Source organism: Nanorana parkeri, unplaced genomic scaffold (genome assembly GCF_000935625.1).
Source record: "Nanorana parkeri isolate BGI_ZX_2015 unplaced genomic scaffold, ASM93562v1 scaffold328, whole genome shotgun sequence".
Lineage (NCBI taxonomy): Eukaryota > Metazoa > Chordata > Amphibia > Anura > Dicroglossidae > Nanorana > Nanorana parkeri.
Window position 1 is genome coordinate 96,558 of NW_017306596.1, and position 15,128 is coordinate 111,685.

The 15,128-nt window shown below is 40.0% G+C and overlaps 1 protein-coding gene across 1 annotated transcript in view; it reads left to right on the forward strand.

Annotated features, from left to right (window-relative positions):
- Window positions 1-15,128, forward strand: part of PCSK5 (proprotein convertase subtilisin/kexin type 5) — a 251,276-nt gene that overhangs the window by 49,844 nt on the left and 186,304 nt on the right. The window contains exon 3 of the mRNA XM_018558244.1: window positions 13,259-13,372. Coding sequence (XP_018413746.1) covers window positions 13,259-13,372 — 114 coding nt within the window. The remainder of the gene's footprint in view (window positions 1-13,258; window positions 13,373-15,128) is intronic.

The window sequence follows — 15,128 nt, forward strand, 5'->3', positions numbered from 1 at the left end:
ACATAAACATCTCACTGTGATAGTTTCTGAAATGGGCTTATTTGCCAAAATGTTGTGAAAAGGGATATAATTATATGTTGGGCTCAATACATATGAGAATAATATAGTTTTAATGTTGGGCTCAAAGCTTGCATTATCTAGCATAATATATACATGAACATGATGCTTTCCAAAAGTTTTAAACAGTTATTCCTCAAAACTACTGGTCCGCAACTAGAAAACCAAAAAAAATGGGGAAAGATGGCTAAAAAATCAGCATTTTAATTCACAGCTAATATAGGTACTATACAATAGTTAAAGCTGAACTGCCGGCTGAAAAAATATATATACTTGCAGTGCCACCCCCAACCTGCAAAGGTTATATGCTCATTAAGTCTGTGGAAAATATAATTTCTTGTCCTCTGGGCATGAACAAGCAGTTAACCCTTACAGTGTGGGGCAGCCCCACTGAACGGAAAAACATTTAGTTTCCCTAGAGTTGGGCTTTAACAGAACTAAAAGGAGCAAATAAGAGAAGTTCATTGTTAGGGTATACATACACTTTAACTTAGCAGACAGGTATTTCCAGCACTTAGAAAAGGGCACAGATAGGTATTTAATTCATTTCTTTTGTTACTGAATTACATTTCTTAACATGATGGTACTTTATTACAGTAACAAAATATTTACAGGGTTATTCCCAAAAGGGTGAAGAGTTTGGAGAAGCCAGAAGAAATGAACAAATTAGGACAACAAAGCTGATTGGGAAAAAATCTCCAATTCGGCTCACTTTCCAGTTCAGCTATGTTGTTCCTAGATTGTTCCCTTCTCCTGTCTTCTTCAAACCCTTCACCCTTTCGTGAATAACCCTGTTAATTTTAGACAAAATAAGATGATGTATAATCCAGCATTTTCCAGTAGACAAATTTACCTCAGTGTGGTAGTAATACTTTTGTCATGTTCACTTCATATCTACCACAAAGCTAAAATAATATAGTTTATTAGATTTATCAATATTGGCATTTGGAATTGGAGATTGGCTTTCCATTGTATCAGCTCCCTTGAGTTATTGCATTACATTGAACCTTGACGGGTTTTCTTGACACCACTGAAAGACTGTATAGATATCTTTAGTTCAGGAACATTTTTTATGTTTTGTTATATCTGTGGTGATTTGCCAGTGGGTTAGAAAAACATTTTGTCCAGACTAGCTAATATATAACATTCCCCATTTTTAGTAATTCTGTGTAGTGTGTTTTTAATACAGTGTTTATTAGCCTTTTAAAATGTATTTTCAACCCTTTCGCTGCCAAGCCCTCTGGAACGTTTTGCACCTCAGCTGGTTACAACATTTTTTCAATTTTTCTCATTGATTAGATATTCAACTGCTGTGTTGCTAGCGTTTGTAAAAAAAAACCCCAAACCAAATATTTTCTGAAAGAACAGGCACGGTAGAATAAAAATATGGTGCTACTAAATTTGTAGGCCCTGCGATAATTGCATAAATGTTTCTTAAATCAATATTAAACCGATAAAAATACACAATTCAATTGATAAAGCACACTAAAATCAGTATCAGTGCACACAAAAAAATAATTTTCTGACTAAATCTAAAATATAAAACTGTATTGAGTTAATAAATAACAAATATTTGCAAATTTTAAATTGTGCCTTTTTGGGTAAAGGTAAAAAAATTAAGGGACGCAAAACTGTATATAAGCGACTTATGTTAAAAATGGTTTTTGCGATCTGTTGGTGTTTGTGTTGTGATAAAATGATACAGGCGTATATTTAATTGCAACACACAGTATCACAACGCACGGCAATGTGCCACAAAGCTTTGCCATGCACTGCCACAGTTAAATTAATGTTTTTGTTTTTAAAAAAATGTGTTTTTTTTAAATCATGCACTGCGATGCATTTTAACAACGCATTGCAGCACATGTGCACAATATGGTGCAAGTGTATGTTATGTGTGTGTGAGGGAGGGGGGTTATTAGTAGTTAATTCTTTTTTTTTACACATTTTTTATTTATTTTGTAATAATTTTATTTTTTTCATTTTTTTATTTATTTTTTCATTTTTTTATTTATTTTTTCATCTATTTTTTATTTTATTTTTTACTGTTGGGGGAGGGGGGCTATGGTGAAATATCTGTGGTCTAAACAGACCCCTGACATTTCACTTTTGAAGTAGAAAAATAAATTGAGGACACAGAAGCTGCCAAAAGGATCTAGCCGTAGCTTCGGCCGATCCTTCGGCTAGCTTCGGCCCCAGGACCCCTTCGGTTCAGTAGAACCGAAGGGCTGCTGTACGGGCTATTCACAATAGCCCGTACAGCTCCCGAACTTAGCCGAGCGGCTCAGTGGAGCCGAACACATATGCCTTAGCTTGGCTGAGCCGCGCTGAAGGCCGAAGCTGGCCGAGCGGCCGGCCATTGGCCGGCCGACAGCCTGCTTCTGACATCTGGGTGGAGCCAGCTGTGATCTTACGGCTGGCTTCGGTCACTTATAGGGTTGAACAAAGACACAAGTCCATCAAGTTCAACCTATAGAGATGAAGTGTGCACTTCTCATCCTATAATGTCCTGCACTTAAAATAAAAAAATACCCAAAATTAGGTGAGCCCTTACCTTCCTATTAAGTCCTGTACCAGGCTGAGCCGCGCTGAAAGCCGAAGCCTGCCTCTGACAGCTGGGCGGAGCCAGCCGTGATCTTACGGCTGGCTCCGGCCATTGCAGAGAGATCAGCATCCCTGGTTACCAGCTAACCAGCGAAACTCTCCCGGGCGCTCCAGGAGTCTCCCGCTCCCGGCCGCCAAGGAGAGAAACACTGATTTTCTTTTTATTCTGACACGGAGCCGTGTCAGAATAGAAAAAAGAAACATTTTGGCCATAGGAATGCATTGCTAGGTTGCTATTGGATCTTTCAATTTGCAATAGCCAATAGGAATCTAGCAATGCATTCCTATGGCCAAAAATGTTTTTTTTTCTATTCTGACACGGCTCCGTGTCAGAATAAAGAAAAAAAAAGAAAAAGCAGTGTTTCTCTCCTGGGTGGCCGGGAGCGGGAGACTCCCAGAGCGCCCGGGAAAGTTTTTTTTTCTTTTTTTTTTGACGGCAGCAGAACCGCCGGCCAATAGAAAATGATTGAGCGGAGCTAGCTGTCATCGCAAGCTCCGCACAATCGTTTTCTATTTTTTATTTTTACTATTTTTCTGAGGGACCGAGCAGAACAGCCGAGCCGACATCTATAAGAATAGACCCAACAGCAGCGAGTAGCCAGCCGGAGGTTCGGCTTAGCGGATCCAGATGTTGGATCGGCTCAGTCGAACTCCTCCTGCACTTCGTTTTGGCCGAACATGCTGAGCATGTTCAGCCGACCGGAAGCCACGTGAAGCCACCCGATGTACGGCTGATTTCAGCCGCTATACGGCTGAAATCAGCCGTACCAGCCTGAAGTGAATAGCCGACGTTCGGCTCACAGCGTTCGGCTCACTTCACTTCAGGTCGGTCTTTCACTCGGCTGCCTACGGCAGCTTAGTGAATAGACCCCATTGTTTTTCCATCTCTCTCTCCTGCTACAGTACATCCATTTGATGGAACTGTTCAAGTTTATTTCTTAGCTATGTCTTTCTTTGAGCTGACTAAATCTTTTTTTTTTTATTCTTTGAAATTTAGATGTGGTACCCAAAATAATATTATAATGCTATTTCAAAAAAATATAGTTAAATCTTTTTTTGTCATTCCTTAGGATCCATATAGGTAACAGCCTGCCTTTTGTTCCACCATTTCTAGGTGGACAAGGCAGCTCATCATTCAGGCCTATAGGCTTAAGGACAAGGTTCCTCATTTTGCTGTCAAGGCACATACCTCCAGATCAGTCAGTGTCAATTCTCAGACTACGAGACTCCACTTAAAAAAAGAAAACCCAGAATTGGTGGTCAGTGACTGGGAGTAAATGGCACAGCAATGGCAAGTTAACTGAATTTAGGTAGGAAGACTAAATGATATACACAAATCATACCAACTGAACAAAAATGGTCCTATAAGCATAACAAGGACTAATTTACTATTATCTGCTAGATGTATTATTGTTGATTGTATTAGGGAATGTATTAGGGATGCACAGATACCGATACTAGTATCGGTATCGGTGCCGATACCGAGTATTTGGGTGAGTACTCGTACTCGCCCAAATGCTCCGATACCTAGCATGAGTACTTCCTGTATCAGGAAGCCGGGCAGCGCATCATTACACGCTGCCTGGTTTTCTTATTGGCCAGGAAATTGCTCCATGCTCTCTCGTCACTTGTGATGAGAGAGCATGGAGCCGACTTCCCGGCCAATCAGGAAGCCGGGTAGCATGCAATGAAGCGCTGCCCGGCTTCCCGATTGGTCAGGAAGCTAGCAAATCCGGAAGCCGGGCGCCGTGTAATGACGCAGCGCCCGGCATTCTGATTTGCCAGGAAGCCGGCGTCATGCTCGCTCATCATCTCATGAATCATAATATTAACAAAGTGACCTTAAAGCATTAGTTTGTATTGCTTTAGAAAAAATGTGACCTGTCCCTTTAAGAAAAAGTATCGGTACTCGTACTCGGTCTTAAAAAAGTGGTATCGGTGCATCCCTAAAATGTATATTTAAAAAGTTATAGACATTTCTTGTTAGTACAATCCAGTTAGCTTATTATTACTATCTGTGATCGGATAATTAACTCTCATGCTGATTGCTAGAACCCAGGTAATACAAATATACAGGGACCTAAAGCTTGAGTTGCATTGTTAGCTGATATCAACTGTAAGATCATGGGGGTGATTTACTAACCTAAACACACACACGCGCCAGGTGCGTGTGCATTTTTACACAGCAAAACGTATTTATCAACCAAACACGAGCAACGTGTCACATTTTCACGCCGTTATGGCGCGTTTTTATGTATTTAAGTACGTGCGCGTCATGTAGCATGCGCCATAGGCTACACGCCGCTCTAATAGCGGCATGCAAGTCTCTAAAAGCATATTTCCACTAATGCCATATATGGAAAAATCATGCACATGATGCATATATAATGCTGCTTCACAGTTTAGACAAAAATGGTTAGCTCATGCATTTACATTCCTGCATTCATCAACGCAAGCAACACAACGTAGAGCTAATTTACACAACATCACCTTGCAATTCATGCAGGGCTTTGCAGAACACACCTGCTGGGTGTGTGCACACTACAAAGGTGTCTAGATTCCACCAATAGATCATGCTGGGAGGGAACACACTACAGAGGTGTATACATGTTCGTGGCGTGTTTATAAGGTTAGTAAATCAACCCCCATGTGTGTGTTGTAGTGACCTACCTTATTCAGGCCTACTGAAGATTTATGGGGGATAGTGTTAAATGATTTTTTAATGTAAAATACGTTTTTAGAAGGAACAATAAAATACCTTAAAGAACATTTTAAATTTCACATGCCCTACACTACATAGTGAAAATTGATTGAAATACCCATTCTGACTCTATATACAGTATGGGACTACTCTATATACTATCACAATCAATACAAAGGGCTGATAGTACTAAAGATACATGGGGTGCTGTTGCATTCTTTATCAGGCTCAGACACAAATATATTTATAAACAATTCAGAGGACCATTTGCCCTGTGAAACTGCATGGACATTCGTTAAGTGCGAATAAAGGGTAAAAAAAATGTTATGAGCATATGTTTTTCCAGGGCATATGTAATATCAGGTAAATATCACATTATGGCCACGAGATGGAACAGAGAAGCATAGAAAATAAGTATTTCATTTATTATACATTTATACTGTATACATTTTTTTTTAGGATTCCCTGTCACCTAACAGCATTGATGACCTTCAGGCACATGCAGTATTTCCAGTCCTGGCATGAACCTAAAAGTGATTTGGGCATTGCCCCTATTATATGCAACAGGCAACATGTACTCTTAACCAATCACCATCGATAAGGTTCTTAACCAGGCATGACTGATAAAAATCGCATGGTTTTATGAGGTCTTCTGCATGATTATTGCATAACAAAGTATTCTCTTTAAATGTGCTTTTGCTTGTTGTAATTGACAAGCCATTATGAACTTTAGAACCATTTCCCCTTCACGCCATAAAATAGCTAAATTGTGTAAGATGTTTTTCTGTGAAGCATTAACTGTTTAACGTCCACATCAGAAGTCTAAAATGTGTCATTTTGTTCATGGGAATATTTTTTTTAATTTGAATAGCCTAGCCAGCAACAACTATTTTTGGCATGTTATTGTTAGTTATAAATTATTAACTATAGGAAATACAAATGCAGATTAAGTCCTTTTTTTCTTCCTCTTTGTATTTGTGCTATCCATAGTAATCATTGCCATATTGAAATGTGTGTGGCATTGAAAAGTGATTCTTCTTTGTATGTGACATACGGTATATTTCTTACTTGAGTGCATCGTGCATTGTATACCTGATGACACACAAGAGAACCCAAGAGGCATGTTTCTAGTAAATCTATGTTATTCTTAAGGAAACCTTTCAGATTTAAATAGTGATGTTCTGCAGGAGGTTTTCAAATAATGTAAGACATGAAAATAGCAACATATATTAAAACCTCAGAATTCTATTCTACATTTGTTGACAGTATTCAAGAAAACAAAATTACTACAGTCTTTCTTATTGCTGCACAGTAATGACTTGTGTTCTGTAGTGTCCTTTAAATTAGCTTCCTTTTAATGAACATTAAGATTTGTGAGATTATATACTTAATTTCTGTTAACAAACTTACTACAGTCAGAATGATAATACAAATTTTTAATTCATTCATCTCCATAGATTTGAAAAGACAGTGACCTGGATCAAGGCATAGGATGCCAACACCCCTGAGAGTCATATATCGAAAAAAAAGAGACAGGGGAGCGTGGGATGCACACATAATACATTCATCTCCATAGGACTTTATCCGAGCTGGTATTTTAATATCTGGACCTCCCACTGGTATGAAATAATTAACATGAAATTCATGCTCAGCAACCTAATAGTAACATATCAAATACCAGTACCAAAGAAGGATTTTCCATTAATTGAACTGCATTGATAAAAAAAATTTACATATTCAAGGACATTTTTGGATTAAAAAAGGATAATTGCAGATATGTAATTTCAGTATAGTTGTATATTTTAAAGTTGTTACCTCAGTTACCTTTGCTCTATAGCACACAATCAAATATATATTAGTGCTTCTATATACATACATTTTATTTGACATATAATATGTACTCAAGCAATGATAGGCAATGCCTGTTGAATCATAAAAGTACATATGGTGTTTTAGAAGCTATTTCTCCAGTCAGCAAACGTGACAAATGTGACCATGTAATTTTTTAAATAGGGGTCTATTCACGAAGCTGCCGAAGGATCTGGCCGTAGCTTCGGCCGATCCTTCGGCTAGCTTCGGCCCCAGGACCCTTTTGGTTCAGTAGAACCGAAGGGGTGCTGTACGGGCTATTCACAATAGCCCGTACAGCTCCCGATCATGGCAGAGCGGCTCGGCTGTGCTGAAAGCCTGCTTCTGACGGCTGGCTCCGGCCACTTGCAGTGAGATCAGCGTCCCTGGTTAACTGCTAACCAGGGACACTGATCTCCAAACAGCAAACTCTCCCTGGCGCCCCGGGAGTCTCCTGCTCCCGGCCGCCAAGGAGAGAAACACTGCTGTGTCTTTTTTTCTTCTTTATTCTGACACGATCGATGTCAGAATAGAAAAAAAAATGTTCCCATTGAAAAGCATTGGGTTATTACTATCTTCTTCAATTTGCAATAGCCAATCGTAAACTAGCATTGTACCCGCCCTCTGCTGCAGTTCCCCATCAGGTCCATCAGCAGAGGGCGGGAACAATGCTAGTTTACTATTGGCTATTGCAAATTGAAGAAGATAGTAATAACCCAATGCTTTTCAATGGGAACATTTTTTTTTCTATTCTGACATCGATCGTGTCAGAATAAAGAAGAAAAAAAGACACATCAGTGCTTCTCTCCTGGGCGGCCGGGAGCGCGGGAGGCTTCCAGAGCGCCCGGGAGAGTTTTTTTTTCTGGTTTTTTTTTACAGCAGCAGAGCCGCCGGACAATAGGAAACTATTGGGCTGAGCTAGCTGTCACTGCTAGCTCCGCACAATCGTTTGCTATTTACTTTTTTAACTGTTTTTCTGTTCTGCTCGGTACCTCTGAGGGACCGAGCAGAACAGCCGAGCCGAATGCCGCTCGGCGGCATTCGGCTATTCACTCACTGCTGTTCGGGATCTTTAAGAATAGCCCGAACAGCAGTGAGAAGCCTGCCGGGGGTTCGGCTCAGCCGATCCAGATGTTGGATCGGCTGAGTCGAACTCCTTCTGCACTTCGGGTCGGCCGAACATGCTGAGCATGTTCGGCCGACCCGAAGCCACACGAAGCAAGCAGATGTACGGCTGATTTCAGCCGTACCAGCCTGAAGTGAATAGCCGAACAGTGTTCGGCTCACTTCACTTCTGATCGGTCATTCACTCGGCTGCCCTCGGCAGCTTCGTGAATAGACCCCATAGTGTCAGCACTTGGAGAATTAATGTCCTTTTTTTAAACTTTTTTTTTTTGCTTTATATGCAAAAGTTGAAAAAAAAAGATATGACCACTCTTCCTGATGCTATAACCTTGGGACAGGAGTGAGGGCTGGTATTTCCGTGGCAAGCAAACATTAACAGGGTTATTCACAAAAGGGTGAAGAGTTTGGAGAAGGCAGGAGAAGTGAACAATCTAGGGCAACATAGCTGATTTGGAAAAATTTGGACAATGCTGTCGAGATCCACCCAGCTGCGTGAGAGACATCGGGCTCTACCTATCTAGAGGCAGAGCCAGCTGTGCCCGCCCCCTCCCCCGTCCGTGCCTCCTGTCAGCACTGGAGGATCGGAGCGGGGAGGAGGGGAATCCCTGCAGGGAGCAATGACTGACAGTCACAGCTCTCTGCAGGAAGATGATCGAGAAGTGAGTGAATGGTGGTATGTGTTCGCTCACTTCCCAATCTATTGAGTCGACATGTGACAGTTTTATTGTCACACGTCGGCTCGAACTATAACTTTAATGCTCCAAAAGTAAGTGATAGCATAACTTGTTACTTATATGCCACCTTCCTGACCCCCCACAATGGGATGCAAATGGGTTTCCTATCCTACCTAATTGGTGGGTTTTATGGGTGCTTTAGACTCCAAATCATTTCACCATGTGTGCAGATAAAGAAAAGTTAAAATAAAACAAGCACAGTATTAAAATATGTTTAATGTCACCATTCACCATATGATGTCATCATTCACAATACTTGTACAAATATTTACAATTAGTGATGTGACAGTGTACCCTAGGAAGACGCCCAGAGTTCCTTACACCCATAATATTTTTTTTCAAAAGGACTAAGACTAGAAGGAGGGATTTTGCACTCTCATCATGAACTAGAGGGGAGGAATTATGTAGAGCACAGCAGTAAAAACACTTTTATTAGTTGGGGAGGGTTAGAACCCTTGGAAGCTTTGTTTCCTGTCTGTGTCCCTGTTAATGAGATTTTCTTAGTTACTGTTGAATACCCAGTACAGGAAGTGGAATACATTCTCACAAAGGGAAACGAGATCTTAAAGATCAACTCTGGGTACCCCCGCACTGCAAGGGTTAAGTGCTCATTTTGCTTAGGGTCAAAAATACACTGTGTATAGAATGTGATGGGACCTTAGACTGCTTCGGGGGGAGAGAGGCTCCAGGGCCAGCTCTGAGGATCAGGTGTGAATGACTATTTTTTTTTTACCCTAGGCAAAAAGGAGCACATTATTGCAGTGAGGGGGTAGCCCTAGGGGGTAGCCCCACTTACCTTAAGTTCTGCTTTAATTAAACAATAACAGAAGTTTTGACCCTTCCCTGCTCTATCCAGATGGTTGGCATTCTTTATTAAAATGTTAACTCAGATAGTGCCATAATTGCTGACAAGACTCATTTTTTTATCATTTATTTCAAGCCAGTGTTCACTTAAAAAGAATAGTAAGTTAGCTTGCAGTGTTATTTATTTCTCTAAACATTTATTTGTGAAAAAGATTCTAATGGCAAGGTCAAATAATGCTTTATCTATCAATCTTATGTGAATGAAGATAGTACTTTGTGATTTGGCACATATATCTAGGCAGAACAATATCCTCAGAACAATTGTCTTTATTATACTCTGCAGGCTATTCAGGTTGCAAAACCTAAAACTGTTTGGGAAATTCAAGAAAATAAGACACTGGCTTTGTCATGAAGAATGGTCTGCATCTGTATATACACAGTAAATGAACAGTAAATGGAAATCTTACATGAGCACATCAGTAATTGTGTAGCTTTGCATTGTAAAGGATTCGAGCACCACAGACAGCGCGGGAAACTAATTTATTTCATGCTGTAAGTGGTGTCCTAAAGCATTTATGATACTTAACTACAATTCACCAGTGTCACTTCTCCTGTGGAGAAACACACAGACAATATATGGTTGGTTTTTTTTACTTGATTTTTATTTAACTCTCTTAAGTAAACGACAATACATTTAACATATCTGTATCAAGAAACAAAACTAGAACAAACCAAGTACTGCTCAGTATCGCTGAATAAAGTTGCGCATAACACTGGCAGGAATACTACTTGCAACAGTGGTCAGACTTTTATGGCCTGTCATACGTAGTATATGTACCATTTTATGTTAAACAGAGCTAAGCTAAAACACCCATGATGAGTTAAGAATGCTGTACACTTGGGCATTATATAATATAGAACCACTTTCAGCAGAATTGCTTAGAAAAACAAATGACAGAACAAGACGGGCCTCTTTCCTTTCTCAGTATTGATCAGAGTTCTGTACATCATGAGTATATCATGAGCCTATGTACGATAGTGTTACAGTGTAAAAAAGCAAGACAAAATTTACAATTTTTGCACATGGAAGAAAACAGGAAAAAAATTATTTAAACTTATTTTAACTTAAAATATGTTGCATTTATTCTCCATTTAGTTTGCCTATATGACTCCATTGCTATATTATTATTTTTTTTAAATAAAATGTCTGTAGAATATACAGAGATTATTATAAAAGCTCAACTGAAAGAATAATACAATATCTGAATAAAAGAGGTCACATGATCCAGAATTTAAGGTTCTATTTATTGGTATCTGCAGTAATGGTGGAGACCTTGGAAGAAACACATTTTAAAACGCGACATTGACCTATGGATTTAGTACCTCTATTATGTTCAAGTTCTTTCAATAAATTAGATTGGTGTATCCTGGTGTGCATGGTCTTTATGCTTGGAAAAATACTTCCATTCAGACACTAGCGTGTCTGAAAGCTTAATTGAGTGAATCATGACAAATAATCACACAGCATTGAATTTTTATTTTTCCTTTTTGTCTGTCATGTGTGAATTTGCTTTTTGAAATTAGCTCTAAAGTGCATTGGAGAGTTAACTGTTTCTCCCAGCTTTTTGTTATTTTTTCAAAGATGAATATATGACTTCTATTTGTTTTGCTTTTCGTGTTGCTTTGTTTCTTTTATGAAATTAACATTACATCTTCCAGTGGTAAAAGAAATAGCAATATTTTCCACTGACAGCATACCTGCATCCTCAAATATAAACATATTTACATGCATTGCCAGGACAAGGTCCTTTAGAACCTAAGGCAGGGGAGGACAAATTAATATGGAATTCAAGAGCCAGTCTGTCCAATCCAGGAGCCAGCAGGATTTTTCAGGAGCCAGCTCCATTGGCAACAGTCATTGACTGTTACTTGCTTACTTACTTACTTGCTTCTTACTTAATTACTTGCTTTCATGTGGACATTGTTGTCTCTAATGTTTTCTGCCTCATTTATGAAAGTATACAATTATAAACTGCCTCATTTGCTGATAGCAACTGGGTGGTTTCCAATTGTTAGTCCCATGCAAAAATTAGATTTTAAAAGATTGCTGTGTCATAAAACAATTATGGAGGCTGCCTTAGTTGCCTAACTTTCCCGTAAATCTCCTGCCATCAATACTCTGTGAGTCACTGAGGGTTAAAGGAGAACTATGGGGTCAGTGTTTTTCCCCATAGTTCTCCTTGGGGTAACGGGAGGACACAAACTAGCGTCCTCCCGTTACCCTAAGCTCAGTATACCGCGAGCTACAGCTACAGCTCGCGGTATACTGAGACGCTGCACCTGGAGCGGATACCGACTTAGATGACGGGATCCGCCCAGCTGCGTGAGTGACAGCTGGCTCTGCCTATCTAGAGGCAGAGCCAGCTGTACCCGCCCCCTCCCCCGTCCGTTCCACCAGTCAGCGCTGGCAGATCGGAGCGGGGAGAGGGGAATCCAGCCCCTCCCCCTGTCACGGCAGAGAGCCGTGACAGGATCGAGAGGTGAGGGAACCCGGTATGTGTTCTCTCACCTCCCGATCTACTGAGCCGACCTGTGACAGTCTCATTGTCACAGGTCGGCTTAGAACTATGAGGTGAGTGGAAATCACTCATGTCATAGTTCTCCTTTAACAAGTATGTAGATCAGGAGTTTTGACTTCACATGCTGTACACATGTCCTCAGTTGGTTTTGCAGCCTCCTGTGTCATTTGTTTCCTCACTTGATGCTGACGATGCTGACTGATCGCCAATGAGCGAGCAGTGACAAAGGAAGCTCCAAAGATGAGGTAAGATGTGGTGTTGTCATCCACAATTATGACCATCTATATTTTCCTTAGCTCACTTCTCTGTTCCAAATTGCTTGTGTGGTATAGCACCTATATTTGTACTCATAAATTAATTAGCAATTCTGGAACTCTGACACTAAGGTCTCGTTCACACCTAGGCGTATTGCATATGCGCGTATGTTGCGCGACCGTCGCGCAGTTTTTTTAAAAAAGTCTAACGACAAACGCGCGTTTCTGAAGGCTACTTGGCTGTATCCCAGTGGAAACGCGCAACAAAACGGCCCAAAGTAGTATATGTACCTTTTAAGGCGTGGGCCGTTTTGTAGCGCGTTAGGGACGGGCGGAAATACGCCAAGGTGGGAACGAGACCATTGAATACAATGGGATTTATATTTTTGAGCGTTTTGTAGAGCGTTCGTCGAGCGTAGAACGCGCTACAAAACGTTCAGGTGTGAACGAGGGCCAAGAGTTTATAGGGTTTATTAATGGAAGGAGTAATTAATTCAAGGTCGATATAGTGTACACTTCACTCACGAATTGTTTTCTTAATTGTGTCCACAGGTAGAATGGATAGAACAGCAAGTGGTCAAGAGGAGAACGAAGAGGGATTATAAAGTTACTAACATACATTCTGCCTATTTCAATGATCCGAAGTGGCCAAGCATGTGGTATATTGTAAGTACAATTACTAATGCATCTTTTATTCCTAGTAAAGGTTTTCTGTATGTGTGCTTCAGTGGCAGAAATATATTTTATAAATAAGATTTTATGCTGTGTTGTGATGACACTAAAAAATAGAACCCAAAAGACAAGACTTCAGTTGTTTCCAACTGGTGGCTTATAATACAGCTGGAAAACATACATTTCAGATAGACACTGCACATACATACTGTAGGATCATAATAATAATCTTTTATAGACTGGAATCATTAAATGAGAAGGTGGTATGTGGGGATGAGATCCAGGGCCCACAAAGCAAAGTCTTCTTCGCTTCTCCCGAAACCTCCTGCTCTGTTACTTCCTTGTCAACGCCTCCCATGCTTGCCTTCAGGACTTCTCTAGGATCTCTCCATCCACTGGAACTCCCTCCCGGATGTTGGCCAGACGAGTCTTTACACCATAGCACTGAACCTTTACCCATTATTTTCATACTTACATTAATTAGCAATATGAGCCAGTATGAATCACATTTAGTTGAATCCTTGTTTGCTTTCAATATGAGAACTAGACGTGTCAATTTTGTTTAATTCCAAATGCAAATTCGGGTGACATTTTTGGAATTCAGAGATTTGGATACATCTGAATGTCCGAATGTCAATGAGGCCAAATGCAAACAAAAACGAATGTTCTTTTAACTAAATTTCGGATCCGAATGATCTGAATTTCGGATCCAAATCTCTTTCAAAATGAAACTAAATTGGACACGTGACCCCCATCAAAAATAAAACGAAATTTCGAAAGATCCAAATCCGAATAATGAAACGAAATGGCGTTCGGACCCAAAAGGAAGACAAATCCAAAATGAAACACATTTTTTGCCGGCTTACATGTCTAATAGGGAACTAGATAATGGCAAGCTCGATCTCAATGGTCAAGGGTGCATTAGGAACTTCTCTATATTCTGTAGTTAGAGTGGGTGCAGGCACATTCCTCAAGTAACGTGTTAGATCATTGATGTATTGGACACATGTACACATTAGCTGAAGAAAAATAAGCACAGTTTAGTTGCAAATCATTTTACAATGCAGATAATATAGGATGACATTCTGATTTCCTGCACTAATTTCTGGTGTGTAAAAGATGAGGGGAAGAGAGGGGAAATTATAGATTTTTAATAAGATTATACTATAAGTATTCAAACAAACATGATAAACAATTTGAATGACTTTACAGCTGGACCAAATATACTGTATCCTAAAATTTGCCTGAATATATTCTATAATATAATACAAATGTATGTCCTTGAATTGTTGCATAATTAGTTTTTTTTCTTTAAAGGGTCTTCCAAGATCATTCCGAATTGCACACCAAGTTTCTGCTGATTTTAGCATGTAGCAGTGATTCCTTCCATGCCTTCTCTTTTAAAGCAGCAGAGATCTTGTCCCAAATATGCTCATATTCACCTTTGTAGAGCCTGGAAGTTTCACCTATTTCTAGTGTAGGTTTGGTTTAAGAACATGGACAGAAATTATACAAAGGATATTTAAGTATACTGGTGTTATTAGACTACATTTGAAAAGGGAAGTAACAGAGGGGTCTATTCACAAAGCTGCCGAGGGCAGCCGAGTAAATGACCGATCTGAAGTGAAGTGAGCCGAACACTGTTCGGCTATTCACTTCAGGCTGGTACAGCTAATTTCAGCCGTACATCGGCTGAAATCAGCCGTACATCGGCTTGCTTCGTGTGGCTTCGGGTCGGCCGAACATGCTC